The following is a 13,304-nucleotide window of genomic DNA, read 5'->3' as shown; positions in this document are numbered from 1 at the left end:
CTCCAATGAGTAGAGTCCCAATCTACTCAACCTCTCCTCATATGTCCACCCCCTCATCCCCGGGATTAACCGAGTGAACCTTCTTTGTACTGCCTCGAGAGCAAGTATGTCTTTTCTTAAGTATGGAGACAAAAACTGTATGCAGTATTCCAGGTGCGATCTCCCCAATACCTTATATAACTGCAGCAATACCTCCCTGTTTTTATATTCTATCCCCCTAGCAATAAAAGCCAACATTCCGTTGGCCTTCTTGATCACCTGCTGCACCTGCATACTAACTTTTCGATTTTCTTGCACTAGGACCCCCAGATCCCTTTGTACTGCAGTACTTTCCAGTTTCTCGCCATTAAGATAATAACTTGCTCTCTGATTTTTCCTGCCAAAGTGCATAACCTCACATTTTCCAATATTGTATTGCATCTGCCAAATCTCCGCCCACTCACCCAGCCTGTCTATATCCCCTTGTAGGTTTTTTATGTCCTCCTCACTCTCTACTTTCCCTCCCATCTTTGTATCATCTGCAAACTTTGATATGTTACACTCGGTCCCCTCCTCCAAATCGTTAATATAGATTGTAAAGAGTTGGGGACCCAGCACCGACCCCTGCGGAACACCACTGGCTACTGGTTGCCAGTCCGAGAATGAACCATTTATCCCAACTCTCTGCTTCCTGTTAGATAACCAATCCTCCACCCATGCCAGAATATTACCCCCAATCCAGTGATTCTTTACCTTGAGCAATAATCTTTTATGTGGCACCTTGTCGAATGCCTTCTGGAAGTCTAAATACACTACGTCCACTGGTTTCCCCTTTGTCCACCCTGTACGTTATGTCCTCAAAGAACTCAAGCAAATTTGTCAGACATGACTTCCCCTTCATAAAGCCATGCTGACTTTTTCCTATTAAATTATGTTTATCCAAATGTTCCGCTACTGTCTCCTTAATAATAGATTCCAAAATTTTATCCACCACAGATGTTAGGCTAACTGGTCTATAATTTCCAGCCTTCTGCCTACTACCCTTTTTAAATAAGGGTGTTACATTAGCAGTTTTCCAATCTGCCGGGACCTTTGCCGAGTCCAGAGAATTTTGGAAAATTATTACCAAAGCATCCACAATCCCTACTGCCACTTCCCTCAAGACCCTAGGATGTAAGCCATCAGGTCCAGGGGATTTATCCGCCTTGAGTCCCATTAATTTACTGAGTACCAATTCCTTAGTGATTTTAATCGTATTTAGCTCCTCCCCCCAGAGCCCCCTGTTTGTCCAGTGTTGGGATATTCTTAGTGTCCTCTACCGTAAAGACTGAAACAAAATGTTTGTTCAGCATTTTTGCCATCTCCATGTTTCCCACCGTTAATTTCCCGGTCTCATCCTCTAAGGGACCTACGTTTGCCATAGCCACCCTTTTTCTTTTTATATAACTATAGAAACTCTTGCAATCTGTTTTATATTTTTTGCTAATTTATTTTCATAATCTATCTTCCCTTTCTTAATCAATCCTTTAGTTACTTTTTGCTGTCTTTTGAAGACTTCCCAATCTTCTATCCTCCCACTATGTTTGGCTACCTTATATGTTCTTGTTTTTAGTCGGATACTATCCTTAATTTCTTTACTTAGCCACGGATGGCTGTCTTTTCTTTTACACCCTTTTTTCCTCAGTGGAATATATTCTTTTTGAAAGTTGTAAAATAACTCCACACCACTACTCATGTACCGTCTTATCCTTTAATCTATTTTCCCAGTCCACTTTAATCAATTCCGCTCTCATACCATCATAGTCTCCTTTATTCAAGCTCAGTACACTTGTTTGAGAACCAACCTTCTCACCCTCTAATTGGATATGGAATGTAACCATGTTATGGTCACTCATTCCTTAACTTGGACATTATTAATTAATCCTGGCTCATTACACAGGACCAGGTCCAAGGCTGCTTGCCCCCTTGTAGGATCAGTTACATACTGCTCAAGAAATCCATCCCTAATACACTCAATAAACTCTTCCTCAAGGCTGCCCTGCCCAATTTGATTTGTCCAGTTAATATGATAGTTAAAATCCCCCATAATTATAGCTGTTCCCTTATTACATGCCCCGACTATTTCCTGATTAATACTTCTTCCAGCAGAGTTGCAACTATTAGGAGGCCTATATACTACGCCCACTAGTGTTTTTTTACCCTTATTATTCCTTATCTCTACCCAAACTGTTTCATTATCCTGATCCTTTGTCTCAATATCATTTCTCTGTATTACAGTGATTCCTTCCTTTATTAACATAGCCACCCCACCTCCCCTTCCTTCCTGCCTGTCCTTCCTGATTGTTAAATGCCCTGGCATATTTAATTCCCAGTCGTTGTCACCCTGCAGCCATGTTTCTGTAATGGCCACAAGATCATACCCATACGTAGTTATTTGTGCCGTTAACTCGTCCATTTTGTTTCGAATGCTACGTGCATTCAGATAAAGAACTTTCAAGTATGTTTTGTGACACTTAGTTCCTGCTTTTTCCTTTAACACTTTACCTTTTACTCCATACCTTCTGTCCCTTCCTGACACGCTTTCCTCTGTCTCCCTGCTCAGGTTCCCAACCCCCTGCCACAGCTTTGATGCTGGGTTAATCGCCTTACGCCTTCTAGTTTTTATTTTATCTGTCGTGCCTAAAGTACACTTTCTTTCCGCTGCTCTACGCTTTTCCCTCTCACTTGTTCTTGAACAACTGTTTGTACTATTTGTATTGTAGATTTCCCCTGGGTCTTCCCCTCTCTTGCTGCTCTCAACTTTATTCCCTTCTGACTCCCCGCTCAGGTTCCCATCCCCCTGCCACTCTAGTTTAAACCTTCCCCAACAGCACTAGCAAACACCCCCGCGAGGACATTGGTCCCGGTCCTGCTCGGGTGTAACCCGTCACGCTTGTACAGGTCCCACCTTCCTCAGAACCGGTCCCAATGTCCCAGGAATCTAAATCCCTCCCTCCTACACCATCCCTGCAGCCACGCATTCATCCTGTCTATTCTCCTGTTCCTATACTCACTAGCACGTGGCACCGGTAGTAATCCTGAGATCACTACCTTTGAAGTCCTGCTTTTTAATTTATCTCCTAACTCCTTAAATTCACCTTGCAGGACCTCATCCCTTTTTTTACCTATGTCGTTGGTACCAATATGGACCACGACTACTGGCTGTTCACCCTCCCCCTCCAGAATGCCCTGCAGCCGCTCCGTGACATCCTTGACCCTAGCACCAGGGAGGCAACATTCCATCCTGGAGTCATGTTTGCGGCCGCAGAAACGCCTATCTGTTCCCCTTACAATTGAATCCCCTATCACTATATCCCTGCCACTCTTCTTCCTCCCCTCCTGTGCAGCAGAGCCACCCGTGGTGCCCTGAACCTGGCTCTTGCTGCTTTCCCCTGATAAGCCATCTCCCCCAACAGTATCTAAAGCAGAATATCTGTTTGAGAGGGAGATGGCCCCAGGGGACTCCTGCTCTACCTGCCTAGTCCTTTTACTTTGCCTGGCGGTCACCCATTTCCTTTCTGCCTGCGTAATCTTTACCTTCGATGTGACCACCTCACTGAACGTGCTATCCACGATAGTCTCAGCATTGCGGATGCTCCACAGTGAATCCACCTGCAGCTCCAGCTCCGAAAGACGGTTAGCCAGTAGCTGCAGCTGGACACACTTCCTGCACACATGATCGCCAGGGACACTGGTAGTGTCCATGACTTCCCACATAGTGCAGGAGGAGCATATCACGGGTGCGAGCTGTGCTGCCATGACTTGCCTTAGACTCTCAGACTCTCCTCCCACTCTAGGTCTCTCCTTTTATACTGTGCTCACCTCTCGGACTCTCCTGCCTCACCTGTGACGTCACACAGTAGTTGTCTCTTATTGCAGGTCTGCTGCTGCTTTTATTCCCCAATCTCAGTCTTCTACTCTCAGGTCCACTGCCGCTCTGGGGAAAAAGTTAGGAAAAACAAGGCAAAGCAGCACCTCCTTCCCCCACTTCACCGAACTCCCACACGTACCAAACTCTCCGTTCACACAGTGTTGTCCGCACACCGTGCTGTCAGTTGAAATAAAAAAGATTAAAGTTACACAAAAGATTATGAAAGACACTTGTTCATTATTGTGAAGACTATTGGATATATTTTCTCTGTGTGTAAAGTTATATTCTTCTACTAAACTCACTATAAACCAACAGTTTAGTAAAATAATTTTTTTAATAACTTTACATGCAGAGAAAATATATCAATGATTTTGGCTTAGCATTTGTTCGTAACAGGGGTGCTGTTTAGTCTGGGTATATCTTGTTTCTTAAACACAGATGCTCATTTTCATTGAAAGCAATGTAAGTGTATTTCAAAAAAAATAGTTCTTTTTAATGTTGGTTTTGGAAGATAAGAAAAATATTTGACGACAAACATTTTGATGTGCTTCAGCAATGTAACATTTTTGAAACCCATGTTTCTGTTTATGAAAATGGGGCATGTGATTACTTAAGAATAGCATATTTCACTACATCAAATGATTATGCTGAGCATTGGTAAGCTCTCCTTTAGTATTCCAAAGTATTCTGATTTAATCCTTAGAAGGGGACTATGACGCTGACTGAGATAACATTTTAGCAGCAGAATGTGTTTGATATTAGTTAAGGTTTACTCCAGCTAAGTGAACTTCCTTTCTGTGTTTATTTAAATGCCAATTCTTATTTTCCAAGGTCCGTGCTGTTAATGGAGCTGGTGTTGGGCCACAGACATCAGAACAGAAAATAACTATGGATGTGAAAGGTAGGTATTCTGATATCTTTTACATAATTTGCTTCTCAAGCAATTCAATTATGCCTTCCATGAGTGAGATAAGGGTATAGATAAGGCGAGAATAGAAATGAGGACACTTGCTGGCCGATAGTAGCATGTCACCAAACTCTCTCTCCCCAACACCTCCAAGGGCTCCAGACCCAAAATACCTCGGACGATTTCCTCAAATGTGGATAGCTCTTTCACAATGGGAGTCCCCCGCCAGCGCATATCCACTCATGGGGGTAAATTTTTAATTCCTGCCAGGAAGGGAGTGGAGGGAAGACTCCCGGGAGCGAAATCCGGAAGGTAAGTGGGTAGATCGCGACCTTAATGAGGCCCATCAGTGGCACTTCTGATTGACAGACTGGCTGGCTGTCGGCAGTGAAAGGAGCTGCACGTCAGAGTGGTGGGCCGGAGGGAGAAAGAGATCATCGGGCTTTGAAAAAAATCGGATGGGGGGTGGTGGGAGGTGTGGGGACGTGGACGACATCGGGGGTGTCAGCCAGCATCAGGGATCGGGGAGGTCAGCCAGCATCAGGGATCGGGGAGGTCAGCCAGCATCGTGGATCGGGGCGGCGGGGGTGGGTGGTCAGCAAGCATCGGGGATCGGGTGGGGGGTGGCCAGCAAGTATCGGGGATCAGGGTGGGGGTCAGCAAGTATCAGGGATCGGGGGGAGGGGGTCCATCATTGGAGTGGGGTCGGCCGATTGTGGGGGTCCTGTCGGCCAGGTGAGCTTGTTGGGCCTAGATGAAGCACTCCTGCTCCTCTAGACCCACAAGCAGTGCAGTAAAGGCACTCACCTCATGGATTCGGCCCGTCTCCCCTGCTTTCACCTGATGTGATTTGGAGGCGATGGGAAACCCGAACAGATAAGGTTAAATTTGTTCTAATTGTACAATGCACAAAATATTAAATAGCTCATTGAGGCACATTGCCCTTTTAAGTATTGGCCCACCGGCTTTAAGTGGGGGTGGGACTTCCTGGTGTCTGCTCTCCACAGGCATACAAATCTGCCTGGGTTAAACCCAGAAGTGGATGTGTTAGAGCTGGGATGCAGTCCCACTCCGAAAACATAGCATTTTCACTGCCCACCTGCTGCCAACCCACCCGTTCTTGGGGGTTAAAATTTATCCTGTGGTATTTTTGTACATCCTTCTCCTGAAAGCACACATAAGAAATGCAGGATGTTAGAAATTACATACATCTCTTGGTCTCTCAGGATTTTTTCACTGGCTGAAAGGGCAATGAGATCATGAGGCATGGTATCAATTATCTGTGCAAGTGGCCATTGTTGCCTTAATATTCTAATTGATGCACCTGCATCAGCTTTCTATGTTAGTTGTGCCATATCCTCAGACAGCAGTAAAAGCTGCTGTTGAGTTCAATATAAGAGTAAGAATTTTTAGGAACACAATTCAAACGCTGCAGTGAATGTTCTTTGAATCACTGATGAAACAGTCTTAATACAGTCAATATTTTATAGCTACAAAAAATTTGTTTTGTTGCTGTCATTAACTATTTGTCATCATACATTCAGTAATCATTATAAATTGTGAAGATTGTGGAAGCTCATAATTAACAAACTATTGCATACAATATGTTGAGCAACATGCTTTATTTTTATGCTTATGGAGCACTTATACTGACCTAATGTGATTTTCTTGTTGAAATGATGCAAGATAAGCAGCATACGTCCAGTGTAATTGCCAAGTCAATATGATTCAACATTTTTCTCATGCGATAAAGTCATAAGATTCTGCCCCAGTGTCAATATGAATATTAAACACTGCCTATAGTCCATTGTTTCCATAATCCTGAAGCAGAACTTCATGATATCACAGGAGATGTAAGTTTTACACAAAATGTCTGCCAACAGGCTACCTCTAACATCTCTAAGCTTAAAAAAAAACAATACGACAGAGATAATTAAGAGATATTTATAACTATACATATTCCCTTTATAACATTCAGGGTTATGGCTTGTTCAGCAGAGTAAAATACTTCCTCCCCACCACCAACAGTTGCAGCAGGCCTATTGCTTCACATGTTTTACTGGCATTACAATTATAGAGATATCTCAACAGATAACATGATACATATATCGTACAAATATATTTATTTTATACGCTTAATAATTTTATACAGTAATTATGCCCTATTACTGAACCAAAGGGCATGCAGGAACAGAGACCAGGGGGTATACGGGGTTTTAAGTACACTAATAGTTGAAGATGGCAGGACAAGTTGAGAAGGCTATTAAAAAGGCAGAGGAGATTCTTGGCTTTATATATTAAAGATAGAGTACAAAAGCAAGGAAGTTATGCTAAACCTCACTGGTTAGGTCCCAGCTGGAGTATTGTTACCAATTCTGGGCATCACACTTTAGGAAGGATGTCAAGGCCTTGGAGAGTGCAGTGGAGATTTATTAGAATGGTACCAGAGATGCAGGACTTCAGTAATGTGGAGAGACTAGAGAAGCTAGGATTGTTCTCCTTACAGCAGAGAAGGTTAAGGGGAGATTTGATAGAGGTGTTCAAAGTCATGAAGGGTTTTGCTAGAGTAAATAAGGAGAAACTGTTTCCAGATACAGACGGGTTGGTAACTAGAGGACACAGATTTAAAGTAATTGGCAAAAGAAGCAGAGGCGACATGAGGAATTTTTCTTTTACGCATTGAGTTGTTAATGATCTGGAATGTACTGCCTGAAAGGATGATGGAAGCAAATTCAGTAGTAACTTTCAAAAGGGAAGTCAGTAAATATTTGAAAGGGAAAAATTTGCAGGGCTATGGGAAAGAGCAGGGGAGTAGGATTAATTGGACAGTTCTTTCAAAGAGCTGGCACAGGCACGATGGGCCGAACGGTCGTCTCCTATGCTGTATTATTCCATGATTCTAAATCTTAATTTTAACAGTCCTAGAGCTCAGTACTTAACCAGAGCTTTTACATTTTCAATATTATTTTAAACAATGATTTTAATTATTCCTTTTGCCTCCACAGCTCCACCTAAACCTAATCTCAAACCAGTTGTTGCTTTAGACAAAAATGGAATATTTCAAGTCACTTCCACAACTATTACAGTCAGAATGCCTGTATGTTATTTCACAGATGAACATGGTTCTATCAAGAAAATCCAAGTAATAGTGACTGAAATAAGAGGTAGGAGTTTATTTTTCCAAACTTCGTTGAAGTGTCATCAAAATCAAATATAAATAAAATTAAGAAATCCATTAAAATAAAATACAAGTATAACCTGCATTGTTAACAGTTCATCAATTTGCATTAATTGTAACAGAATAACATCATGAGAGCTAGTTCTGATGATGGTACTATAAGTCTGATTCCCTGATCAAGCATTGACATCGAGGAGTGATGCTATTAAGGAACACTGGCCAGGAAATTGAGCGTACCAAAAATGTCATCCCCCAGCGCACCCAGCACTTCTTGAGCTACGGGAAAGGACCATCAGTATTAGAGAAGCTATGCTAGATGAACTTGTATTCAGATTCCAATTTGAATTAAAGACTCCATTTTGTGAGTAAAAAACAGCTTCTTCAGTGATTGTCCAAATACTAGCTATTTCAACCAATGTTAATAGGACAGTCAAATCTGTAAGATTGGTACCACTGTCCGCATCTAAGATAGACTTGGAAGCTCTGATCTTCTCATTGATACATCAATTTGGTTAACAACTAAATGTTTATTTTTTTGTACTAGTAAATAGATACGGAGTTTATGTACTCATAGTGGTATCAGGTTATTTTTATACTTGGTCTTAGCTAAAGGTTTTAGAAGGAAGGAATAACAGTCAATTACAGGTAAATTACACAATGCATTTAAGGGGAAACTAGATAAGTACACGAGGGAGAAAGGAATAGAAGGATATGCTAATAGGGTTAGATGGAGGAATTGTGTGTTTCTGTGCTGTAAATTCTATATAAGTCTATGTAAAATTCATTGGTGTAGGTTGAAAATCATTGCATTTTTGAAAATTTGTTCTGGGGATATGGGCGTCACTGGGAATGCAGTATTTATTGCCTAACCCTAGTTGCACTGAGGGCATTAAAAGTGAACCATACACTGTGGGACTTGAGTCACATGTAGGCCAGACCAGGTAGGGGTGGGGTAGGAGTGGCAGCTTCCCTTCCCCGAAGGACATTAGTGAACCGGTTGCATTTTTAATGAAATAATGACAGCATTCGTGGTCATTTTCTAGCCTACAAGTTACCAGATTAATTGAATACAATTTCACAACTTGCCATGGTCAGATTTAGGGCATGATTTTTATCTGGAGCTGGGAAGAGAGTGGGTGGGGGCAGGGGTAGATTTTCACACGGGAAACCCGGAAGTAGAGTTGGCGGGTTGGAATCTGCAATCCCGACCTAATTGAATGATAAAAAATTTTACTTAAGAACATGAGAAATAGGAGCAGGAGTAGGCCATACGGCCCCTCGAGCCTGCTCCGCCATTCAATCAGATCATGGCTGATCTTCGACATCAACTCCACTTTCCCGCCCGATCCCCATATCCCTTGATTCCCCTAGAGCCCAAAAATCTATCCGTCTCAGCCTTGGATATATTCAATGACTCAGTATCCACAGTCCTCTGGGGTAGAGAATTCCAAAGATTCACAACCCTCTGAGAGAAGAAATTCCTCCTCATCTCAGTCTTGAATGGCCGCCCCCTTATCCTGTGACTATGCCCCCTAGTTCTAGACTTTCTAGCCGGGGAAACAATCTCTCAGCATCTACCCTGTCAAGCCCCTCGTAATCTTATATGTTTCAATGAGATCATCCTTCATTCTTCTAAACTCCAGAGAGTATAGGTCCAGTCTACTTAACCTCTTTTCAAAGGGCAACCCTCTCATCCCAGGAATTAATCTAGTGAACCTTTGTTGCACCGCCTCCAAGGCAAGTATATCCTTCCTTAGATAAGGAGACCAAAACTGTATGCAGTACTCCAGGTGAGGTCTCACTAAAGCCCTGTACAACTGTAGTAAGACTTCCTTATTCTTGTACTTCAACCCCATTGCAATAAAGGCCAACATGCCATTTGCTTTCCTAATTGCCTGCTGTACCTGCGTTTCTTGTACTAGGATGCCCAAGTCTCTCTGAACACCAACATTTAATAGCTTCTCACCATTTCAAAAATATTCTGCTTTTCTATTCTTCCTACCAAAGTGAATAACCTCACATTTCCCCACATTATACTCCATCTGCCACCTTCTTGCCCACTCACCTTAATCAGTCTATATCCCTTTGCATACTCTTTGGGGGTGATTTTAAACCCCGAAAACGGGTGGGTTGGGGGTGGGTGGGAGTTGAAAACTGTTATTTTTTGGGTCGCGACCGCAACCCGGCTTTATTTCCGGGTTTAACGTTGGCGTGTAAAAGTACAGGCTTCCCACTGGGAATGTAAAGTCCGAAAATTTTGCAGTTGCGACCCAAAAAAACAACTATTTTCAACTCCCCTTGCACCCAACCCACCCATTCTTGGGGTTTAAAATCACTCCCTTTGTGTCCTCCTCACAGTTTACTTTCCCACTTAGCTTTGTATCATCAGCAAACTTAGATACATTACGCTCGGTCCCTTCATCTAAGTCATTAATATAAATAGCTGAGGCCCAAGCACCGATCTTTGTGACACCCCACTAGTTACAGCCTGCAAACCTGAGAACGACCCATTTATCGCTACTGTCCATTTTCTCTCCTTTAACTCTCCTAATCCTCTATCCATGCTAATATATTACCCCCAACCCCATGAGCCCTTACCTTGTGTAACAACCTTTTACGTGGCACCTTATCAAATGCCTTTTGAAAATCCAAATATACTACGTCCACTGGTTCCTCTCTATCTACCCTGCTAGTTACATCCTCAAAAAACTCTAATAAATTTGTCAAGCACGATTTCCCTTTCATAAAACCATGTTGATTCTGCCTAATCATATTATGATTTTCTAAGTGCCCTGTTACCACTTCCTTAATAATGGATTCCAGCATTTTCTTGACGACCAATGTCAGGCTAACTGGCCTGTAGTTCCCTGTTTTCTCTCTCCACCCCTTCTTGAATAGCGGGGTAACATTTGCTACCTTCCAGTCCACTGGGACCATTCCAGAATCTAGAGAACTTTGGAAGATCATAACCAATGCATCCGCTATCTCTGCAGCCACCACTTTTAGAATCCTAGGGTGTAGGCATTAGGTCCATGGGATTTGGTCCACGGGATCATGAAGTAATCACAGGTTAGTTGCTGGATTATTTCTTCTGGCTGCTGGTGCAATTGTACGTGCTTTAGGAGGTTTCCTATACTTGGCTATAGTTTAAGTGAGTGGTCTGGCTGGTCTTGCAGTACTTTTAGTGGCATTTAAAATATTGTGCTGAAAAAAGTTGCTTCCAGACATGGGTGGCCTGGTAGGGTTTTCTCTGGTAATTGAACATGACTGGGAGAATGAAGAGAGGCCATGCAGAGCAGGAAAAGGTGCTAGAAGAGGGAGGAGGAGGAGGAGCAGGGCACTCAACAGAAGGCCATGTCCATGGAGGGCCTTCAGGGACCAATTCTCTCACCTCAACTTCAGCGACGACCAGTGCATCAGACATCTTTGGTTCATAAAAGAGCTCGTGACTGAAATTTGTCAAATGCTACAGCCACAGCTGCAGTCTCAAAGAAGGGCAAGGACAGCATTGCCTGTGGCTGTCAAGGTGACCGTGGCTCTTACTTTTTATGCCTCTGGCTCCTTTCAGGCTGCTGCTGGACATATAAGCAACAACTCGCAGTTTGCAATGCACTGCAGTATAAGGGAGATTACTATACAATGAGAAACACATTCATCTCATTCCCTGCTGCCAGAGACAAGGAGGAGAAGCGAGTATGTGGTTTTACTTGGATTGCAGGCTTTCCCCATGGGGAAGAGTGCCATTGACTGCATGCACATTGCATTGAGTGCAACTCATTTGAACTCAGACATATTCATAGAGAGAAAGAGATTCCACTCCCTCAATGTGGAGCTGGTATGCGACCACAGGCAGCGCATCATGCAGGTAAATGCCTGGTATCCTGACAGCAGTCATGATTCGTTCATTCTGCAGCAGTCCTCTGTCACACCTATATTTGAACCAGCATGGCAAGTCAAAGGCTGTCTACTGGGGGACAAGGGTTACCCCCTCATGAACTGCTAATGACTCCTGTCAGGAATCCACGCACACGTGCACAGAAGGCTACAATGAGAGCCATGCTGCCACAAGGAATATCATAGAGCACACCATAGGCGTCCTCAATGCTTCCACTGCCTGGACCCTGGAGTACTCAGCTGAGCGGGTATCGAGATTTGTGGTTACATGCTGCATATAACCTGGCCATCGTGAGGGAACAGCCCTTGCCACCGCCTATCAGGTGAGAACCTGAGGAGCAGGAGCATGAGCAAGAGGAGGAGGAATTGGGGGAGTAGGAGGAGGAAGTGGAAGAGGAGGAATTGCAAGAGGAAGAGGAAGAGGAAGAGGAAGGGAGGCTACAACATAGACAGGCCCTTTCTGCCAGCGATACCAGTAATCTCAACTACACCACTCTATTCACCAACAGTCCCACATTCCTTACCTCTCCTCTCTTACATGCCCATCAAATCATCCTCTTTATGATTACAGATTGGTTCCTCCCTCAGCTCACCGTAGAAATAAAAACCACCATCAAATGCAAATTCAAATCCACATTTATAAATTAACTCGTGAATGTATGCATACAAAATTAGACTATTCACCCTTGTGCATTCCCTTGGTGCCTGTCTTTCGTGTGCCTTTACCTTTCCTATTGCTCCTATGAGATGCTCCTTCAGTGGCTGGAGCTTGGGAAGTGGAAGGCTGCTGACATTCAATTGAGGAGACAGCAGATGGCCTTGGAGGCAGAGAGGTTCTGGCTTCAGACTGCACCATCTCACCCTGAGCTGCAGCAGTCTGGGCTGGCTGGCTGACAGGCAACAGCAACGATACTGGCGGAGTGGCAGGGGTGGGAGCAGGAATGCTGTCATCCTGAGAGAGGACAGTAAGTTCCTCTTCCATGGAGCCACTGCCACTCTCCCTGAGCAGCAGCTCAACAACCCTGGTGATCTGTTGGAGAATAGATTACTGTGACGCTTGGAAGCCACTTTCAACAGTAGGACCACAGCCACAATGGAAGCAGTCTGAGCTTCCAAGACAGCAGTCAGATCTTTGATAGAAGCAGTTTGTGCTGCAATGGAAGCTGTGACATCGGTCATCAGACGCTGCATTGTGGTCGGCTCCACAGGTGCGCTGATGGAGGTTACCACCCATTCCATGTTGGAAAGGATGGTCTCCAAGCTCTGCGCAAAGCTCTGTGCCAAGTTGGAGCTGGACTCCTCCATGCTCCTTGACATTGTGCGCAGTCTTTCTGGCACGCTTTCCAGTGCACCAAGCATTTTGTTGTGTACGCCCATCAGCCTCCTTCTGTAACCTGGCCCATCGAAGTCATCATCTGAATCCTCTGCAGCAGAAC

At 43.8% G+C, this 13,304-nt stretch overlaps 1 protein-coding gene across 3 annotated transcripts in view; it reads left to right on the top strand.

Moving 5' to 3' along the window:
* ptprq (protein tyrosine phosphatase receptor type Q) overlaps nucleotides 1–13,304 on the top strand; it is a 203,270-nt gene that overhangs the window by 131,872 nt on the left and 58,094 nt on the right. For all 3 annotated transcript variants that reach the window (XM_067999470.1, XM_067999469.1, XM_067999468.1), the window contains exons 41-42: nucleotides 4,721–4,790; nucleotides 7,802–7,960. In XM_067999470.1, coding sequence (XP_067855571.1) covers nucleotides 4,721–4,790; nucleotides 7,802–7,960 — 229 coding nt within the window. The remainder of the gene's footprint in view (nucleotides 1–4,720; nucleotides 4,791–7,801; nucleotides 7,961–13,304) is intronic.

Source organism: Heptranchias perlo, chromosome 18, assembly GCF_035084215.1.
Source record: "Heptranchias perlo isolate sHepPer1 chromosome 18, sHepPer1.hap1, whole genome shotgun sequence".
NCBI classification, from domain to species: domain Eukaryota; kingdom Metazoa; phylum Chordata; class Chondrichthyes; order Hexanchiformes; family Hexanchidae; genus Heptranchias; species Heptranchias perlo.
Note: the sequence above shows the minus strand (reverse complement) of the source record. Positions and strands in the feature narration are given on the sequence as shown.